The sequence below is a fragment of the Chiloscyllium punctatum genome, chromosome 10 (genome assembly GCF_047496795.1).
Source record: "Chiloscyllium punctatum isolate Juve2018m chromosome 10, sChiPun1.3, whole genome shotgun sequence".
Taxonomy (NCBI): Eukaryota; Metazoa; Chordata; class Chondrichthyes; order Orectolobiformes; family Hemiscylliidae; genus Chiloscyllium; species Chiloscyllium punctatum.
Window position 1 is genome coordinate 19,688,892 of NC_092748.1, and position 21,790 is coordinate 19,710,681.

Here is a 21,790-nt window from a genome sequence, read left to right on the forward strand (position 1 = left end):
GTGTGTGTATATATATTGTAAATTCGCCAGCAGTTAAAAACATCCAGAAGATAGGCAGCCCGTGGCTGGGAGTGTTCTTTACAATGCGCCTTCTCCCACGTTGTGTCTGTTTACAAACGATCGTTTCCACGCCTTGTGAGAAATCTGCCACAAGTGAGCGTGCTGCCTCGCCAGACACTTTTCTTTCACTTGGGTCAACCCCGAATCTTTCCCGTTGCACGTGAGCTTCGTCGTCCGGGAGATGTCAAGGGACGACGGTGTGAAAATGCAGGGGGCTTTGGTTATGTGTCTGAAACGCTGCACCCGAGGAATGCACCCATTTCATGAACATAGCGATTGTGTGCAGCAAGGTTATCTTATACTGGGGGAATGCACGGGAAACCGCCGACAGGAATCGAAAGTATGCATTCAGAAATGGCAAGTCCGCTGGATGCCAGTGTACTGAAGGATTTGTACCTGGGATGTGAAAAGACATTGTTGTGGGTTGGTCGGTTTGTGTGACATGAAGTCTAAGAGCGACACTTGTTACACATTTCAAAGTCAGTCACCCTCCACCCTCCCACACACACACACACACACACACTCCCAGATGAGAGGTAGCGCTTCTACATCCCTCCTCGGGACCCAGATCCCATTATATGCCCGAGCCATTATCCCGAGGAGTGACCATTGCAAACTATACCAAGCAAAACAAGAAAGGTCAGCACCGACAACTCCCAGTCGGAAAGTAGCAGCGTGTGAAGGCTCGGTTAACAAACTTGTAACTACAAATCCCTGAATGCCCTGCCCGGATAGTGGGGGGGGGGGGGGTGAAGGGGGCGTGGCTGACTTTCCTTGACGGACGTGCGGACGAGCCAATGGTGAGAGAGGTGGCAGGTGCCGGCGTTGGGGAGTTGGCCAATGAAGTTATGAGGTGGCGGGGGGAGGCGGGGAGGGGCACAGGAGTGGAATTTGTTCATGGTTCTGTTGGACGAGAGCGACCAATCCAGCAGAGCTACACTGGGCACAGACAAGACAGAGAGAGAATGAGCAGCCAGCCTGGCACACAGATCGGACCGAAGAACTAAACCCAGCGCGGGAGACAGCGCTCTGAATTTAAAACACAAACACCGAGGGAACAGGAGGGAGCAGCTTAAACAACAACAAAAAAAAAGACAAAACGAGAATCGCAGCAGTTAAAGTTGACATTTTCCGTGGATACATTTGGGTAGTCATGTAATCTTTGCCTTGAATGCACAGAAGCGTGCGCTGATTGCAGTCGCTCCCGCAGCGAGGGGCAGAAAAATAACTGGGGGGGGAAAAATGAAGTTGGCCGCGGTTCTGTTTCTGAGTGTTATCTGTACAACGCTGAAGGTGCAGGAAATAATTTCACAGTCAGGTAGGAGACACATCACTGTCCTTTCTTGTATTTGTGGGTGTGCGTGTGTAAAGGGGTGGGGGGTGTTTAGTATTGGTTAGCGCCTTCCTATTCCGGCTTGTTGTGTTGGTCTGTCTGGTCCGGTTATTGACATGGCAAAGTTGGGTGTGAGGGAAAAGTTTTGTTCCAGCGGGAGTTGCGAGCGCCCTAGCTCCTGTCTTGCGATGGTTGTCTGTGTCTGTTATTGTGGTGCCAACACAAAAGCACCCCCACCCCCCGCAGTTTCCAAGAGGCATACAAATGTAGTACCAATGCCAATTGTCTCTCAGTGTTGTCAGGCGACAAAAAAAAGCATCGTTAATTGCTCCTTTTCACAAGCCCTTGGTATTGAGCCGGAGTTTTGTCTCCCCCCCACCTCAAGCTTGTGAGGATTTCTTCTGTGTCGTCGGGGTCTCTCTCTTCCTGAAGCTAGGGTTCCCCTCCTCCCGGGGCTCTGCAACTTTTGAGTCGTGTAACAGACTCAAGTGGAGGGAACTGACAATTCACAGGGAGCAGAAAATAAGCGCTTCTGTTGCCTTTAGAGTGTGGATTGAACGCTGGTTGGAGTCCACTGGGGAACTTCGCAACCTCTTAAAGATTGCAGGGAGATATTTCCCGAGGCGACTCCCGAAGTGCCAGAGAGTGTCGAGGTTGCTATGAATTGCTTTGAGATTAAGAATATTTTTTAAAAAAACAGAGAAAAGAGAGCGTCTATTTCCTTGCGTTGTTCGACACGCTTGAAGTTAGATAGGAGCGCTGTATTCTTAAAGATGCGAAACGAGTAAGTGAAGTGTCACGCTTTCTGAAGTCACGGCTCGGCTACGTTCGGGTGGGCTGACCCTGGAAGATGTATTTCCCGGTTGGGACTAGACGGGGACTGAGCCGCCTTGGTGTCTTTTGGAGCTTTGTAAGACAGCAGCGTCTCCAATCAGGCCCCCCAAACTCCATCACCAGCCACATCAAACAAAAACAAAAATCAGAGAGAATCTCAGAGACGCTTTCATTCTCGGGCGAAACATGGACTTGCAAGATCGGGGGCAGCCGTTATTGACGGAGGGTTTTGTGCATTGTCATCCCCAGTGAGAGTGAGCTGTGTTTGGGCACACACACAGGCACACAGAGACAGACACACAGACACACACAGACACAAACGCTCGCACACACAGACACACACAGAGAGATACACACAGACACACACCTACATACAGATACACACACAGACACACACAGAGACAGACACACAGACACACACCTACATACAGATACACACACAGATACACACAGAGACAGACACACAGCCACACATAGACACAAACGCTCGCACACACAGACACACACAGAGAGATACACACAGACACACACCTACATACAGATACACACACAGACACACAACTACATACAGATACACACACAGACACACACCTACATACAGATACACACAGACACACGCCCGCAAACACACACACATACACAAACCTACATACAGATACACACACAGACACACGCCCGCACACACACACAGACAACACAAAACCACAGGAGACGGGGAGTACTTCAGAGATTGCCCCAAGTCTGTCTGTCCTCAGCCGGAGAAGGCGACAAAGTGAGCTCCCTTTCTGTGTCAGTCTTTTAGCGGCTGTGCCTGACCCCAGAAAAGCCAACTTAATAGTGCTGAAATGACAGTTTCTCAGACATACACACACACTCACACTGACTGACAGTACAGGACGCAGTCCTGAACATCTCCTCTGCTCTCTTCCCTTCACCCATTTCCCCCTCCCTGCCTTGAGCATTCTCACCCATAGCCTTGGCTGTCGCCCTTGCACTTCCTCCGCCCTCCTGTCCCCCCGCCACTGCCTGACATGAAGAACTACCTTCCCCTAGACTGGTTGTGGTGGGTTGGTGTGTGTGTGTGTGTGTGCGGGGTAGCGGGGGGGGGGGGGGGTGGTAATCTGGGTCAGATCTGTTGAGCACGGCAGAAGCCCGGTACCTTCCGAAAGGCTTGAGCCGTCCCACCGAGCAGGCAGTCAGTCAAGGGCAAGGGACGGCTGTGATAAAGATGTTGTCTTTGTTTATTTATTTGATTGAGTGTCTTTACTTGTCAACACTGGTCAATGTGGAGCCAGGACTGGGAGAGGGTCAGCTGCCTTCCCCCCGCCCTCCACTGCCCAGTCACCCTCCACGCTTTGAGGAGTTGATGGATGTTTCTAGGCACTGAATAAGGGAGCATATCTCAGCATCACCGGTCCCTCTGACAGTCACTGATGGTATGGCAGCACAATGATTATAAACACTGGAGGATTATGCGTGATTGGATGAGTGAATCTGCGGGACAAGAGGGGGTTCTCCTGGCTGGTTTGAGGTGGGACTGTTGGCTATTGGGAAACAGCAGGGTCCCTTGCTGGCTTCAACTGGGATAGAGCCTGGGATTTCTGCTTGCCAACTTGTCAGGAGTAATCACCCATCCTCCCCACCCTAGCCCCCCCCCACCCCCCCCCCCCCCACCACCACATTCTTCCAATCTGAGGCAACGATTCGATGTCTCGCACCTGGAAGGGTTTTGGACTCAGCCCTTCTCTGGGTGCTGGGCTGCTGTCTGAGAACCGGGGATGGGGGAAGTAGCTTTCGCTCTGCCAGGCGTGATTGTAAGGAGCGAGGAGTGCCCCTTTTGAAATGCAGAACGGGACCTGAGCTGGGCACCAACGGGCACGGGGGGCGGGGGGGGGGGGGGGGGGGGGAGCAGGTTTTCCCGTTGGAGCTGGAATAGCCTTGACACGGTGTTTTGCTTACGGAATCTGTGGTGGGCTTGGACAGTAGGGAGGGTGCGACCCAGCCCTGAATGCAACAAGCAGGAGCCTGAAGCCGAGCTGGGCACTGACCACAGTCTGTTAAATGGGTCAATGCCTTTGGTTGCCCCAGTATAGACTGTGCACCCCTTTTACCGTGCAGCGTGCAGCGTTGATAGAACTCCCCCTCCCTCTTGCGAGCACTGTTTCATCTCCTCACCACCACCACCCCTCCTCCCGCGGGGGAGGGGATATTGAGGAGACTGTGTGTGTCCATTTCCTCCTGGAGCACAGCTGCCTCACAGCACCAGGGACCTGGGTTCGATTCCAGCGATTGTCTGTGTGGAGTTTGCACACTCTCCCTGTGTCTGTGTGGGTTTCCTCCAGGTTCCCCCTCACAGTCTGAAGATGTTCAGGTTAGGGTGGATTGGCTGCGCTATATTGTCCCATAGCGTGCAGGAATGTGCAGTCGAGGTGGGTTGGCTGTGAGAAATGAAGGATAGTTGGTTTGGATGGGATGCTCTCGGGGAGTGGGGGGGCTGTGGACTCAATGGGCCGAATGACCTGCTTCCACACTGGAGGGATTCTATGATTCAATCCTCATGACACCAGGGTTCCTGTGAGGGCTAATGGTTCCCCTCTGGGCCTGGCCGGCAGATTGTGGCCAGATTGAACAAGATCAGAGAAATCTTCCTCGTTCACACACACACCCTCACCGCCAGGAGCTGGAACACAGAAACGCAGTGGTCACCCTGCCCCTGTCTTTGTGTTCGCTCTAGCACCCCCCACCCCCCCCACCCCCAAATTCCCATTTCTGAACCCACTACCCTAACTCTCGGCTGCTCTCTCTCCTCATGCCCGTGTTACAACACCAGGTTATAATGCCAACAGCTTTATTTGGGAGCACTAGCTTTCGGAGCGCTGCTCCTTCGTCAGGTGGGTTGCCTAGCGCTTCCAAATAAACCTGTTGGGACTGCAACCTGGTGTTGTGTGATTTTTAACGTTGATCTTCCCAATTCGTCTCAGTGCTGCTAGGCCCTCCAACGCCCTCCTCTTGCAGCCCTGGACACTGACGAGCCGTTGGGTTGGGGGTTCTTTTCGGTTTGCTTTTTAAAATGGTCTTTATGCATTTGCTGTTGCAAAATCGAGAGGCAGCGGGTAATGTGCCTGACCACCGGGAACACAAAGAGAGGGCAGGGTTCCAGAGCTGGCGAAGGATGCGCGGATGCACGTCCTTCTCTCGCCCAGATATTCAAAAAGTGCAAATCGCTACCACCGAGGTGGTGCACACGACAGCCAGAATCGGTAACTGCACTCGGCAGAGATGGGTGGAAATCACCGAGGTAAAAACAATGACTGCAGATGCTGGAAACCAGATTCTGGATTAGAGTGGTGCTGGAAGAGCACAGCCCTGTCTCTTGAGTCAGGAGGCGCACTTTAAAGGTGTGTGTCACTTTAAAGCAGGGTTTGTTACGGATATCAGAGGAATTCAGATCAGTCTGAACTGAAGACCGTATATTCACTCACGTAACAAAACCCTCCTGATGCACATTTGAAATCTGGAATCTGAACTGTGTGGGAAAAAAAAAGCAAGGAGGCAATATTTTCTTCCAAATGATTATCTTTGTTCAATAAATCACAGCTAAGGAGGGGGAATCCTAACCGTGCAGTGAAGGAATTGACCTCTCTCCCTGTCGGGAATCAGGCTTTATTTCTCTCTCTCTCTCTTTCTTCCACAATTCTGAAAGGTCAATGATTGTGATATGATTGCAGGCCTCGCCTTTTAACGCCGCTGAAAGTGTAACTGTTTCGCTCATTTTTTTTTGTAACGAGCTGCCAGGGACTGAGTGTAAAATTGATGAAGCTCTAAATAACGATTCGTGTGGACTCCCTCCGGCTCTTGTCGCGCGGTCTGACCGCGAGAGAGGGAGGGGATGGTAAAATAAAAAGTTGAACCCACTCAGATGATAACAGTAAAAGCTCACTAGTCTGGCCTGGAGAGTCCATTAGAAAGAGTAGGGTTTTGCAGGACTGTATGTGGAGATAGTTCAGCTCCTAGTAGATCACTCTCTGCGTCCCCCCACCCCGCTCCACCCTGTTTATCCCAGACAGCTTTGATCAACATTTGACTGTGATCATTTGTAATCGAGGACTCTGCAGTGAATGAAGGGGACAGCCTCTATGAGCCTCAAAGACCGGTTGAACGTTTCAGATGATTCTCCCAGCAGGAACGTGTATGTAATTTATATCAGATAGGTCAAAGGGTGGTTTAGAGCGGAACTGCGCCGAGGGCGAATTGCTTTCTAAGAAGGTCATTTCTCTGTGAGGGAAAACCTCAGGTATTGGGCTTGGGAGTGACCTACTGTCCCTCTCTGAAGAGTGGTCACACTCACAGTAGTTCTGCCACAGAGCACGCCTTCACCAATTCACTGCAAACTCCTTCGCTCCCAGTTAAGTCTTCTTATATGTCCTTCGTTACTGACCCTCAGCACTCCATTCAACAATCTCCCACCCCCTCCCCCACCCCATTGTGAGAACCTGTGCTAACTTTTCCCCCTTAACCCTCCTCCCTCTCTGCCCTGAGTTTTGGGGTTTTTTTTGCCATCGTCTGGAAATTGTTGGCCCTAAGCTATTGAGGGCGAATTGATTCTGAAGGGGGTTGCTGCTGGGTGAGTTCGGATGCTCGCTTCCCCTGGATTCTCGCAGCGTTAACTCTTCTCCATCCCCTCTCCCAATCCCAAGTGAACCACTGACCCAGGCGGGAAGCCGTCGAGCACCGGGCCGTGCAATCGGCTGCCTGCCTTCCCCACAGTCAAAGGTGAGGGGTCGATGGTAGAATCTCACACTGCTAAAATCGAACTGCTCCCGGAATCTACTCCACGCATCTGCCGGTTGTAAATTTAAGCTCGAATAAATCTGAATTCGAATAAATGCTCCTTCATTTCACTCTTCGCCGCCCGGCGGGCTCCACTTGGAGAAATTTGGAGTCGGTCAATGTAAAGGTTACAATCTCCCAGCACGACTTGCTTGGGAAGAAAGTTCAGGTTTGAGGCTGTGTGTGTGTCTGTATGTCGTGTGTGTCTGTATGTCGTGTGTGTCTGTGTGTTTTGTATGTGTGTGTGTATGTCATGTGTGTGGCTGTGTGTGTGGCTGTGTGGTGTGTGTGTCTGTATGTCGTGTGTGTCTGTGTGGTGTGTGTGTCTGTGTGTGGTTTTGTGTGGTGTGTCTGTATGTCGTGTGTGTGGTTTTGTGTGAGTGTGTGTCTGTATGTCGTGTGTGTGGTTTTGTGTGAGTGTGTGTCTGTATGTCGTGTGTGTCTGTGTGGTGTGTGTGTCTGTGTGTGGTTTTGTGTGGTGTGTCTGTATGTCGTGTGTGTGGTTTTGTGTGAGTGTGTGTCTGTATGTCGTGTGTGTGGTTTTGTGTGAGTGTGTGTCTGTATATCGTGTGTGTCTGTGTGGTGTGTGTGTCTGTGTGTAGTTTTGTGTGGTGTGTGTCTGTATGTCGTGTGTGGTTTTGTGTGTGTGCGTCTGTATATCGTGTGTGTGGTTTTGTGTGAGTGTGTGTCTGTATGTCGTGTGTGTGTGGTTTTGTGTGAGTGTGTGTCTGTATGTCGTGTGTGTGGTTTTGTGTGTGTGCGTCTGTATATCGTGTGTGTGTGGTTTTGTGTGAGTGTGTGTCTGTATGTCGTGTGTGTGTGTCTGGTGGGGCGGGGGGGGGAAGAGGTTTTACTATTCACGGGATCCCCTGTCTGCGACCACTTTATCCACAAAATGCCCTTTCGGTAGTGGAAAGAGGCGGTTTTTGAAGTCTTGTCCACCCTCTGAGAGATCCTGTTACCTGGAGCAGGACTGTGACATCTAAACATCCTGGGAGACTTCACACGAAATCAGCAACTTTTTGTTTTAGGCTGTGCACTATAGCGGAGGGGAGAAGTAATCCCAATCCCACAGGGCCAGTCAAGATTTGTGTCTCTGTGACTAGCAAGACGACCCGACAAGGAAGCCAGGTTCCTAACTCTTGTGAGCGTGAGCGAACCGTCAAACCACTGTCCACTCCGCAGGCATTTTGCAGAGAGCTCTCTTTCAATGCGAGAGCGGGGGGGGGGGGGGGGGGGAACTTGCTACTGAAGCAACATTAAATCTCTTAAGGACAACCGAATCCACTTCAAACTTTCCACCTCTTTAAACACCGAGATTCGCGAGTCACTGGAATCAATTCAAACAGAAATTCTCTACCACCTTTCACAATATTCTGACGGACCAAGCCGTTAGACACATTCTAAAATCAGCGCTCTACTGAGACTGGCTGCAGTTTGTACTTCTGACAATACTCGTACGGAGAAGGTGATCTCAGTTATTGTTACAAAAGTGTGCGCCGCTGAACATTACATCGGTCAGAGTGAGTTTTGTTTATGGGCACCACTGATGGCAAACCGTTAATTCCATTTAACCAAGGAGAGGGGTGTGGGGGGGGGGGAGAGAGAGAATTCTCAGCCTGCATGTTTGCCAATTCCTTTGATAAATACGTTCACTTCAGAATATGATTTGATGGCGGCATGTACCGGGCCGTTGGGTCTGGGCTGACCTCCCCCTTCCCCGTGTTACACACCCAAACACAAAAGAAGCATTTGCCTCCGATGGTCCATGCTGCTGGGGACTGTGCATTCACACAGCCCCCTTGTCGAGATTTTGAGTGAGAATGAAATTTCCAATGAGTCCAGTGAATCTGTCCGTGAGCTGAGACTTCTAGGAACAAAACCTGCACTGTAGCCATTTAGCAACTTTATTGTCTTCCCAATGACTTGAAATAAACGCCTTTTTCAAAAAAAAGAGAATAGTCATCGTTTTAAAATCGCCGCTACTTTCTGTAGACCATTAAAGTGAACGAAATTGTTGCCGTCAAGCCTTGTGGAGTCTGTTTATTGCCGCATGTTATTATTGGTAAGTGAACACCATTGAGATTGTGGCTTGGAGTGATCCACTGAGCAGTCCCAGAAAACCCTCGTTAAACAGCGATTCTCTCCGTGCGAGCGCAGGCAAGGCAACACGACCGACTGCTTATGAAATGAGAAATTGTTAGCTCTTGTTGTAAAATCCATCGAGCGGGTTGCAGAAGGAAAACGAAGCCGTTGAGAGAAAAGAAATTAGGCGTTTTCGTGGTAGAAGCCGATTGAGTGCAGCCCCTGCGGAGATGCCCAGCTTTACGGGACCATTAAATGTTCCAAAAAAATATTGTATACTAAGGATTTAAGAAGGGAAGAAAATAAACTACACCTCCACCTCCCCCGACCCTAACCGTGTTGAAACAACAATAACATGTGACACTGTAACAGAATTCAGCGCATTGGCCCAGAGTAAATGCCAGAATTATAATGAAGACTGCCCAGGCTGGTAGTTTCAAGTTTGGAGATAGAGAGATTTTTAATCAGCAAGGGGAATCAAGGTTTATGGGGAACAAGCATGAGAGTGGACTTGACTAGTATCAGATCAGCCAATTTCTTTTGAATGCGAAGCGGACTCCATGGGCTGAATAGCCGGGCTGCTATTTCTTTGTCTTATGTCGGTTGACCACAACAGCACGACCATGCTGCAATGTTAACCGTGTGGGAAAACTGTGTGGGTTTTCACTTTAGTTCAATAAGGTGCAGCTGGAAGAAGGCTTTGTCCCTCTCCAGTAGCTAATGTGCCGCTCTGACTGCAAAGGATACTAAGAAATTATTAAAATAAAAACTCAGTGTTAGAACTAAATGGCCCAATCAATTGGACATGAAGGCTGGCACAACAGAATGCCATTTCTTCATTGAAGGCTAACATTGTGCCCATTGCTGCAGTGCTCTCTACACAGCAATATGTAATTTTCACCAGGCATTGGTTTAATCAATCCAGGACAGAGCACTGTCAAGTCTGTGACATTGGACAACCTGTGTTCGATGCATCATGTATCAGTGAAGACAAGGAGATAGGCTGGTACTATTCCCAAGCACCAGGCGTTGCGAGTGTGCGTAGCTGTGCCGAATTGAAGTGCTGGGCATTTATTTTTACTTCCACTGGCAGAAGGATCCCCGACGACAAGGTGAGCTGCCAACAGAGGCAGCAAGCAAATGGCAATATGCTTCAGCAGAGGTGGCCCTCTCTGGAGAAAGGATTACCCTTCAGTACCATGGGCAGAGTCAGTGTTTGGTTGTCAGAGAGCAATCCAGGGTGAGGCAGCAAATGGATCCTCTGGGAGCGTGCTGCTATAAACGGGGTAACTCCAGTCAAGCATTTTGAGCAAACACCAACTTGATGCCACACAATAAGCAGATATGCAAAAGTTATTTGCTTGTAAATAATATATGTTCAGTTTTCTCCATGGGCTCACTTGTCCTTATTTTTATAACCGCCAACAGCCCCCTGACACACTCCTCAACGTCTGGCCCCTTGCAGTTTTTAATCATTCTACTGTCGATGATCCTGCCATCATTTGCTGAGACCCCCTAAGGTTCCCTTCATTTTCTTCATCTACTTTTCACATTAAAACTTGCCTCTTGCTCATCCTAATATCTCCTTGTGTGGCCCTATGTATAACGTTTTGAAACTATCATTTGCAAGCTTTAAGCATGTCAATGTGCTATATAAATAGAAACTGGAGCTGTGTTTCCAGCCATGGTATATCTCTGGCACTTTGGAGGCAGGTAATAAAATAGTTAACAAAGTGAGCTTTCCAGTTTAATCCCCCCCCCAGTCAGAGAAATGAGTGCCTCTGACACACAGACTGCTGCAAGAACAGCTTTCGATTCTGTCCCTGTTTCACTTGTACAGTGACAAGTGCACCCTGTACCTCTGTGGTCTCGAGGCTGTAGTATGATCAATAGTTAAGCTTTTGAGAACGAGAAAGGGGTGGTGGGAGAACAGGAGTTGGAAATCGACTGTTTCGCTGTCAGTTGTACAATTGAGTGTGCTTAAAAGCTGTGAAATAAACACCACCAGTTTGATTGTTTTTCAGTCAGAACAGAAGCCCTTTCACACAATGCTTTCTACTTTTACTGGTTTTAAGGAGATGGTACGCTGTTTTCGATCATTACTGAAATAACATGTTATCATTTCAACAACAGAAAATGCTTGGCTCATAGGGCCTATAATGAGCATCTGTGTAATGAGTTAATGCAACAACAATAAGCTGCTTTTATATTATGCCTTAATGTGATGGAATGTGTGTCAAAGACTTATCATGAGCATTGTATAGCTATATTTGACACACAAGCCACAGAAACTATAGAAAGGATGTTGTTAAACTTGCAAGGGTTCAGAAAAGATTTACAAGGATGTTGCCAGGGTTGGAGAGTATGAGCTGAAGGGAAAGGCTGAATAGGCTGGGGCTGTTTTCCCTGGAGCATTGGAGGCTGGGGGGGGTGACATGATAGAAGTGTGTAAATCATGAGGGGCACAGCTAGGGTAAATAGTCTTTTCCTTAGGGTAGGGGAACTCAAAACCAGAGGCATAAGTTTAGGGTGGGAGGGGAAAGATTTAAAGGGAACTAAGGGCAACTTTCTCATGCAGAGGTTGGTGTGTGTATGGAATGAGTTACTAGAGGAAGTGGAGAAGGCTGGTCCAATTACAACATTTGAAATGCAACTAGATGAGTATATGAATAAGTAGGGTTTAGAGGAATATGGGCTAAATGGGATTAGATTAATTTAGGATGTCTGGTCAGCATGGACGAGTTGGACTATAGGGTCTGTATCTGTGCTCGACATCTCTGTGACTCTATGACTAAAACAATAGGTAGACAGATGACCAAATGCTTGTATCAAAGAGGTACATTTCAAGGTGGGTTTTAAAAGGGTAAGTTAGATCAAGAGGCAAAGAGTGAATTCCAGATTTTCACTGACTGAAGGCATGACTGTTAAAGTTGGAGTGTGGGGCTTGAGAAGAGAAAGATATGGAGGGCTTGCTCAGAGAGAGATTGGAAAACAAGATTTGAAAATATTACTGTTACTTAGCTGGGAGACGATGGAGGTCAGAGAGCACTGGCAGAACGGGTAAATGGGACTCTGCGCAATTAAGGGCTTGGGCATTTCATGGTTACATTGGGTCAAATCAGGAAGGATGACCAGAAGTGCATGGGAATCATTAACTCAGGAGATAAGGAAGACATGGATGAGGATAGCAATAGCCAATGAGCTGAATCCAGAATGGAGTGAGGGAGATAGAAATGAGCAGTCCTGGCAACGGCACCATTATATGATTAGACAACTCATCTTGGGGTCACATTGTAAACTGTGACTGTGACAGGTTTAGATTAGATTACTTACAGCGTGGAAACAGGCCCTTCGGCCCAACAAGTTCACACCGAACCGCCGATGCGCAACCCACCCATATCTCTACATTTACCCCTTACCTAACACTATGGGCAATTTAGCATGGCCAATTCACCTGACCTGCACATCTTTGGACTGTGGGAGGAAACCGGAGCAACCCAGAGGAAACCCACGCAGACACGGGGAGAACGTGCAAACTCCACACAGACAGTCGCCTGAGGTCTGTTCCAGCTGTAGAAAGTTTTCATGGAGTCAGTGGCTAGGGAAAGGAGTTTGTTTGGGTGTTCGAATATTGAATAGGAGGAAATTTCTGCTTATCCAGTACAGGATGTTATACAAGCAGTCCGATGATGTAGAGACAGTGGAGGAATCAAGGCAAGCATTGCTGAAGTAGAGTTGGGTGTTACCAGTACACTTGTGTAAACTGACACCGTACTTTCACACCTGTCACTGAGGGGTACTGTACAGAGATAGGTAGGAGTAGACAAGGGATCTAACCTTGTGAGACAACAGAATGAATGTTGAAGAAGTACAGAGAGAAATTATTGCAATCGATTCTCTGGCCAAGATTTGATGAATTCAGAGTCCGGGTATGCGGTTCTACCGGGAACAATGTGAACAGTCCCAAAACAGGAAAAGCAATAAAATTCAACTTCTCCCCACACAACGTGTATGACTCCATTAAACTGTGGTATTCGTAATATTTACAATATACCTGCCACGTCAAGCATACAAACTTAGTTAGAGACAAAAAAGCTGCAGATGCTGGAATCCAAAGTAGACAGGCAGGAGGCTGGAAGAACACAGCAAGCCAGGCAGCATCAGGAGGTGCAGATGTTGATGTTTCAGGTTCAGGACTGGGGTTCAGTGTGGGGGGAGCTGCAGATAAAGGGGGAGGCAGGGGGCAGGGTGGTGAAGTGGGGATAGGTGAAGACAGGCAGAGGGCACAACCTGGTTCATCAATGGGAAGAATGAATCCAGTTGGTGGCAGGGAGCAGTGGAAGGGAGGGGGAGGGGGAGGGGCTGGGAAGGGAGTCAGGGGCTGGGGGGGGGAGGATATTTGAAATTGGAGAACTCAATGTTGAGTCCTCCGGGCTCTAGGGTGCCCAGGCGGAAGATGAGGTGTTGATCCTCCAATTGTGGCTTGTTTTGGCAATGGAGGTGGCCAAGGTTGGTCATGTCAGAGGTGATGGAGGAGGCCAAGGATAGACCCTGCCTCCACCTCCCACTTTATCTGCAACTCCCCCCACACACCCACCCTCAGTCCTGAAGAAGGGACAAACCCGAAACGTTGACTTCTGCACCTCCTGATGCTGCCTGTCTTGGTGTGTTCTTCCAGCCTCCTGCCTGTCCATGTCAAGCATACAAGCCTGACTTCAATGTGAAAATCACAGGAAATGCAATAGACTTAAACTTTTTTTTCAGTGTGCAAGGTTTGGCTTTTTGGTGCCTCAGTTCAGTTGCAAAGCACTTGATGTTTAGTTTTCTGTTCTATTTTTGAGCATGAAAGTGGTCTTCCAATGATGTCCACAGGTATGTCTTCATTCTGGAACACGGTTGCTATGATGCAGTCACACTATCATGATTTTTTGGTTTATGTGTGCATATTTAAGGAATTATTTACTCCTTACAATCTGCTGAGACCCATCAGAGGGCACCTATAATGGGTAATGTCTCTGAGGTTTCAGGTAGCATGAGTATTTTGCAACTGTTTGCATCTGTGGTATGAGTGAACACTGTGGGAAGGAGAAATGGTACTCTGCCTCTGGTAGAAATCAGCATGTGCCTGTCTGCAGTTCTAAATGCAATTCTGTAATACAGGCACAGATTCCATAGAGTCATAGTGTCAAATAGCATGGACACAGACCCTTCAGTCCAACCCACCTATGCCAACCAAGTTTCCCAAGCTAAGCTAGTCACCATTGCCTGCATTTGGCCCATATCCTTCTGAACCTCTCCTATTCATGTACCTGTCTGACTGTCTTTTAAATGTTGTCACTGTACCTGCATCTATCATTTCCTCTGGCAGTTTGTTCCGTATACAAACCACCCTCTGTGTGAAAAAGTTGCCCCTCAGGTCCATTTCAAGTCTTTCTCTTCTTAAAAATTATGCCCTCTAGTTTTGAACTCCCAACCCTAGGGCAGAGAGCTTTGCTATTCACCTTATCTATGCCCCTCATGATTTTATGGATCTCTATAATGTCCTCTTTAACCCCTTCCCTACTGCTGTTTGTTATCTAACACAGGGCTCTCCTGCCTGTAACTGTACAAACAGTGGTGTGACACTATATCCAGTTGGATTCAATTTTTCAGGAAGGGAGGGAGAAACTCGCCCAAAAGAGAACATACAATTCAGCCACTAGCCATTTTGTTAAAAGTGGTAGACTGTCCAGCTTTCTGAATGTCTCTGAATCTTTCAAAAAGGTCTCAACTATCCTGCTGCAGCAATGGTCAAGGTAGTGGCTCAATTCCTTTTGAATCAGCAGGATATTCTGCTCACTAGTAGGTGAAAAATGACGAGGAGAGAAGAGGTTATGAAGCTGATAAGCATTTCCATCTATTATCTCGATTTGGCTCCATAACACAAGTGCCCATAGCAGACAAGTATCACATTTGTGATTGTTGCTGATGAGCCATCTGTTCCGAAAGGAGATCCTAACATTATTTAACGTCGGTAATTGAAAACAAAAGTGTGCCCAGTCTCCTCCCCTCCTCTCCTCAAAACACTAACTCCCACTGGACTGCAATGTCAACAAGTGCCAAGTGCACTCTATCAAGTTGCCATTATTTCCTTTGGAATGGTCACGGCAGAGGGCATCACCAGGAAAACCTTGTGGGCTTTTCTTTTATGCAATATCCTCGGGTTTCCATTGGCACCTAATAGTGACCCAGAAAATTGGTTATTTGCATTGTATTTCTTCATTGTCTTCCTCTTAGTTGTTATGAAGAACTGCAGACAGATGCATGCCAATTTCCACCAGAGATATAGCGCCATTTCTCCTTCCCACAATGTTCACTCATGCCGCTGTGATGCTGAATTAAAGAACAATACTCTGAGATGGGAAACATTATTCTTGATGTTTTGCTGTGAAACGTTGTTGATTCTGTCAGAATCTTGAAATGAAGATTAATGTGAGGGGCAGTTCCTGAAGGTCAAAACGTGGCGACAATTTTATGTGATGTTTTGGCACCTCGAAAGGTACTTTCACAACTGGTTTATGAAATGCGTTAAGTCAAGATGGTTGCATTGCTATGACAGGAACCTGGAAAGATTGAGTTTCCGACATTCCAGTCTCAATAGTGGACATTGTTCACTACAGGAATCAGAGCTGCATTCATTTCAGCGATTCTGAATTCATTGAGAGAAATACTGCAGAGGAACGCTGAGCTGCTGCATACTGTGGTGAAAGAAGTAACCTTTTTTCTAATCCCACATGGGTTCCCACTGTAAGTCAGAGTTCACACATGCACCAGAACAGGCTTTCCACCAGTTTTCAAATTCAAATATAATGAACTGGGTAATGGGAAAGGGAAAACACAGACCAGCAATTCAAATAAACGTGTCAGCTAAATGCATGAGATATGCTCATGGTAAATTCATAGCACAGATTGCCATATAAATTGGAAAATTGTTATCCCTCACATACCCACTTGTGGTGTGGAGTTGGTCTCCCTACAATCTGTGCCATGGAAACTGTTTAGAGTAGTTAGGATCACCAATCTCCAGCACAGATGCATCCTTTCTGGGTGGTAAACATTCACCTACTTCAGCTGTCAAGTTCCACACCACTCCACTGAACATCCAGTTGGCAAACCCTTGTACAGTGTCACTTTGTCATTAGTTGTTCAGAAGAATCTCCATGTCTCACCTTCTTGCTTCTCTAACACTATGGAACTTATTTACATTCAATGTAAGGTCAGAGTTCAGTATTTGCTTCACGCCAAATCATTTTGCACTCAGTCTAATGAAGAAGCCTAGCAATTACTACAAACACTTTGGTTAACAGCACTGATGTTAACTGAGTTAGTTTTGGCCATTATTTGAAGTTTGGGAAGGATGTTTATCTGGGTTGAGTCTGTCGTCTCATTTCCCCAGCTGGTAGTGGACAACTTTGGGATATGAATTTGCAAGTCATTTTAGCTTTGACATAGGTTGACATGAGCAGGCTATCGCAGATGTATTTTGTGGTAAGTCTGCAATAGTTCTGTGCAACAAAGTGTCATAGAGCTAATGACAGGGCAACCCATGTTAGCTCTCAGAATGAGTAATGAGGCTGATTTAGCTAACAGTCGAACAACTGAATATGAATATTTACTAACTAGCAACCCTACTACAATCAGGTTCAAAGCAATATTTTGGAATGGAGGAATCCAAAGCAGTTAATAAGATTCTTGATTGACAAAGGCAATCTTCAATACAATGGGATGGAGGTCATCCGCTGTAAACTGCACTCATCTGTTAACAATAGGTGAGTGGAAGATCTAAGTTTATTGTGATCAAAAGCCAGTTTAAATGTTAAAGAGACAAGAGTTGTACTTGTCAAAAAAGCCACAGCCAAAGATATTCCAAGTGGCCATAACGCCATTACAAGAAAAAACGTCAAAACATTGTGAAACATACCACAGATCCTAGTGAGTAGAAAAGATGCAAGATAAAACACCACAGGGAGTTAAAACAGATAATGAAAGCTACATAAAGGGACAAAACGAGATTTGAGAGGACTATCAAAAGAAATACTTGTATTTACATAAGGGAAATGAAGGTTGTTGGGAGCAATGTCAGCTGCTTGAAAACTGGGAACGGTCAATGAGAATAAGGAAGCTGCAGTAATGTTGAGTAATTATTTTGCAGCAGCGTTTACAGTCAGGGACGGGGTCAGCATTGTCAGAGAGTCAAAGAAAACTAATGTGCAATTTAGTGCAGATGCAGAGCCAATTAATGTAAGCTTAACAAAGTAACAACGGCGATAACAATATGATAGGGAATTAAATTCCTACAGCTAGGCAGTTTCAACCCAGTGTTTCAAAAAAAAAGGATGAGCATGCTTCAGAAGACCAGACTATATTCTCCTGACATTGGGGTTATTTCTAACTGAGGTCGGCCACTCATAGAGATTCTCCTGACTTACTGTGTCCACACACCTTATAGAAGTTTTCAGATTCAAAATGGTCTGGACAGAGGTGATGGAGAATTATTTCCACTTATGAATGGATCAAGATCTAGAGGGTACAATTTTAAATGTGTTTTGCAGCAGAAGCAAATGTATTGTCAGATAAACATTTTCACACAGCGAGCCATTCAGGGTGAGAATGTACTCCCTGAGAAGGTGGTAGAGGCAGGTTTGATTGAGGCATTCAGGAGGGTAGTGGATGATTTATTTAAATTGAAACAACGTGTGGGATTAAAGAATCCCTACAGTATGGAAGCAGGCCATTCAGCCCATCAAGTCTACAGTAATAATCCTTGGAAGAGCCCCTACTCTATAACCCTGCATTTCCAATTAGTAATCCACCCAGCTTGCACATCCATGGATACTATGGGCAATTTAGCATGGCCAATCCAGGAGTCTAGTACTAAGTCAAAATGCTCAGAGATTTGGTGCATGCATGTTGAGCTAAATGACCACTTTCTGCACCATAACACTCCTGTGATTCTGTGATGTACTTATTGATGTGCTAATCATTCTCTTATATTGGAAAACTGGGCCTGTCAATCTATTATTTAAGAACATTTACAGAGGGAACCCAGAGATTTATCGCTCAATCAGTTTAACGTCTGTTGTTGGGAAATTGCTGGTATCTTACTTTAATTCACGTTAACGGAGCATGGGCATCACAGGCCAGGTAAGCATTTATTGCCCCATCTCCAGTTACCCTTGAGAAGCTAGTGGTGAGCTGCCATCTTGAATGCAGTCCATGTGCTTTATGGACATGCACAAAGCTGTTAGAGAGAGAATTCCAGCGACATTGAAGGAATGGCAACACCCAAGTCAGGGTAGTGAGTGGCTTGGAGAGGAACTTGCAGGGGGTGGGATTCCCATTGTATCTGCTGCCCTTGCCTTTCTATGGTAGTGCTCATAGATTTGGGAGGTGAGGGAACCTTGGTGAATTTCTGTAATTAAGGCTACTAAAATTAAGGAAACTGTAACTGAGCACCTTGAAATCTCTGACCTGATCGGAGATAGCCAATATGAGTTTGTAAAGGTAAGTCATACCTGACATACCTGAAAATATTTCACCTTGAGGAGGAGATTATGGTAGTGAACAAGCCAATGGATGTGATTGACGTGGACTTCCAGAAAGCACTTGACGAAAGTTCTTCAGAAGAGACTGCTGCCACAAGTTGAAGCTCGTGGATTTGAAGGCAGATTACTGAGCTGCTGAGGAAATTAACTGAAGGGCAGGGATAGAGAGCTGAGTTAATGGGCAGGCATTCGAACTGGCAGAAGAGCAGAACATAAGCTGGTCAAAGTTACGTCACAGTCACCCAACACCCCTGACTGGACATCACCTATAGTTCTCAGAGCAATTCTGAACACCACATCTCAGGAAGGAAGAAATAGGGTGTACATTTAATAGAATGGTACCTTGGCACGAAAGGATAAACTGCGAGGAGAGATCACAGAAAACTGCAAGTTAGAAGGTTAAGTGGGGTGGGGGGGAGGGGGGGGGGTGGATTTGATCAAAGATTACAACCAGATGAGGTAGATAGAGGGAGAAAAAAACACCTTCCACTAATTGAGGATGTCCATGGTGAAAAAGCAAGAAAAGCAAGTTGAAAAATTAGATCCAACTGTTTCAGGAATGAAGTTAAGCAACACTTAGCTAAAGGCTGGCAGATGTTTGAAACTCCCTTCGACAAATTACAATGGAAGCAAGCTCAATTCTTCATTTTAAATCTGAGGTGGATTAGTTTTCTTGTTAACCACAAGAATTAAGTCAAAGAGTCAAATACAAATATATAGAGTGAGGCACAGATCAGCTATGATTTCAATGAACAATGACAGAAGAGACCCAAGAGAAGAAATAGCCTTTCTAGTCTCTTGCCTCCGTAGCAGGGACCTTTGAAGCCCCATGGAGATACATGAGGTGTGAAAACCAGTTTATTTTGCTGGTTTGTAATCGAGTGACACTGAATTTATTTGCATGTTGGTGGATTTTCAGCTCGTCAGTTCTTCATTTGTCCTGGAAATGGGCAGATGGTTTCATTACTGCTTTGTGACCATTCAGCACAGAGCATTAGCTAGATTTATGAAGCTTTACTCATCTTTCATGGGTACTCAAGAATAGGAATAATTCTTTCATAATTAAGATAATTTCCTTTACCAGCATGCTGCTAAATATGGAACAGTGGATTTCTGAGTTGTGTGGTATTTTAATATATCCTCTGTCAAAGCAGCACCATCAATCATAAATGTCAAGCTCTTCAGCCCAACTGAGTTTACTTGGCACCATTGGCACTGGGTCTCCAAAGGGAGCAAAATATTAATGCAATGTCATGAAATATACGAGATCCATCTCCACTTTGCTAGCTCCAAGAACGAAGCTGCATAATTAATCATATTAGCTTCTGCTAAGAATATGTAATCAGAACTAAACACCTGGACTTAAGGTTGTCGAGAAACTGAAAGGGCCCCGTCTTATAATGCTGCGGGATAGTTTTGGCTCCTCTGGGAGCTGTACTAATTGAAAGGATTTTGTTCCTTAAAGCTTTTGTAATTCACTGAAGTTTTTTTTTGAAAAAGGCTTAAACATAGCAGCAAATGAGTGCAGTTTGAGAATTGCAGCAACTCTGTGAAACTAGATCTGAATTGCTTTTGTACAGACTGCATAAAAGTCCCACCACGGAAGTTGTGCTCCCAATAGGGGCGCTTTATGTGAGAGCCTCTGAAATTATGACAGAATGCTGGCCTTTCAAGTGTATGGATTTTACAATCCTTACAGAAATCATTTGAAATAATTTGAAAGAAGACAGCGTGCCTTTTTTGTGTCGTCTCTTTTTTTGTTGTTATTAGATATAGACTTGCAAACAATACCTCTGAGAGAATATCAGCCCATAGCTTGATTTGAACAGGCAACCTTCCACAATTGTGTGATCAATTACATCTAGCATCTTGAAAGTGTGCAAGTCCCAAAACTGAGGTTAGCAATTTCAAGGAAGGAAAATACAATATACTACTGAATTAGCCAGTATTCACCGTGTTACCCTTGTATCAATGGCAAAATTACAGGTCAACATGTCGATTTAATTTCAGTCTTTAATTGCAAAGCAAAAACAAGTTGTCATGGAAGCCCCTACAATACAGATTTCCAAGACATGGTCCACCAGTTTCACATTTTGTGAAGTGAGAATGTGTTCAGGGTCAGGTATGCCTATCATTTACAGTTTAGGGGAAACTGTGATTTTTCTTAAAATCATGCAAGCATGCCAGTCTGTATGTAGCTTGTGACCTGGTATGTGTGTGTGTGTGTACAGAGGAGATTTACTGACGTCTTCTGCAGCAATGAGAGACATCAGTGGCATGGAGAGACTGGTGGAGCTAGGAATGATGAAGGGTTCTGGTCAACTCAATGGTGCCAGGGAAACTGTTCCACATACAGGAAAATCAAAACCAAAAGAAGTCGATTTTAATTGCTTGGCTAAATTGGCGAGAGATGAGGAGAATGTTTTTACTGACACAAGTACTATGGTCTGTAATAACTTTAAAATCAAAATACTTAACAGATTCTTCATAAGGCAAACATTGCTGGACTGCACGAAAGTGGGACTCATTGGCTAACTCATACAAAGTTGAGGCTCGGGTAGGACAGACTAAATAGCCTCCTTCTGTGCTTCAAGAAACATTTGATAAATTACTATTTAAAATTACAAATGGCTTATTGATTGAAACCATTGCTTTTATACTTGTGACTGACATAGATCTGAAATCTTACTGGCCCTAATTTCTTCTTAGAAAAATTCATTTGGACAATGGATGGCAATAAATGACATCATTGTACATGGATTAGAATGTGGTGGCTACAAGTGAAAGCTGGGTGACTCCCAGTTTGCAAATGTGTATGTGTGGGTGTGTGTGTCTGAGTCGGTGTACGTGCATATTTGTGTGAATTTTTTGTGTCAGGGCATGTGTGTGTCTTTACTGGGGTATGTACCTCCGCGTGTGTGTTTGTGTGCATTTGTATTGTATGACTTGGACTGGGGTAGACAAAGTTAAAAATCACACAACACCAGGCTATAGTCCAACAGGTTTATTTGGAAGCATTAGCTTTCAGAGCACTGCTCCATCATCAGGTAGTTGTGATGAAGGA

The 21,790-nt window shown here is 46.0% G+C and overlaps 1 protein-coding gene across 4 annotated transcripts in view; it reads left to right on the forward strand.

Moving 5' to 3' along the window:
- Window positions 1–981: 981 nt before the first annotated feature.
- LOC140481932 (receptor tyrosine-protein kinase erbB-4-like) overlaps window positions 982–21,790 on the forward strand; it is a 1,043,042-nt gene continuing 1,022,233 nt past the window's right edge. For all 4 annotated transcript variants that reach the window (XM_072578639.1, XM_072578641.1, XM_072578642.1 and 1 more), the window contains exon 1: window positions 982–1,378. In XM_072578639.1, coding sequence (XP_072434740.1) covers window positions 1,303–1,378 — 76 coding nt within the window. In that variant the 5' untranslated portion in view covers window positions 982–1,302. The remainder of the gene's footprint in view (window positions 1,379–21,790) is intronic.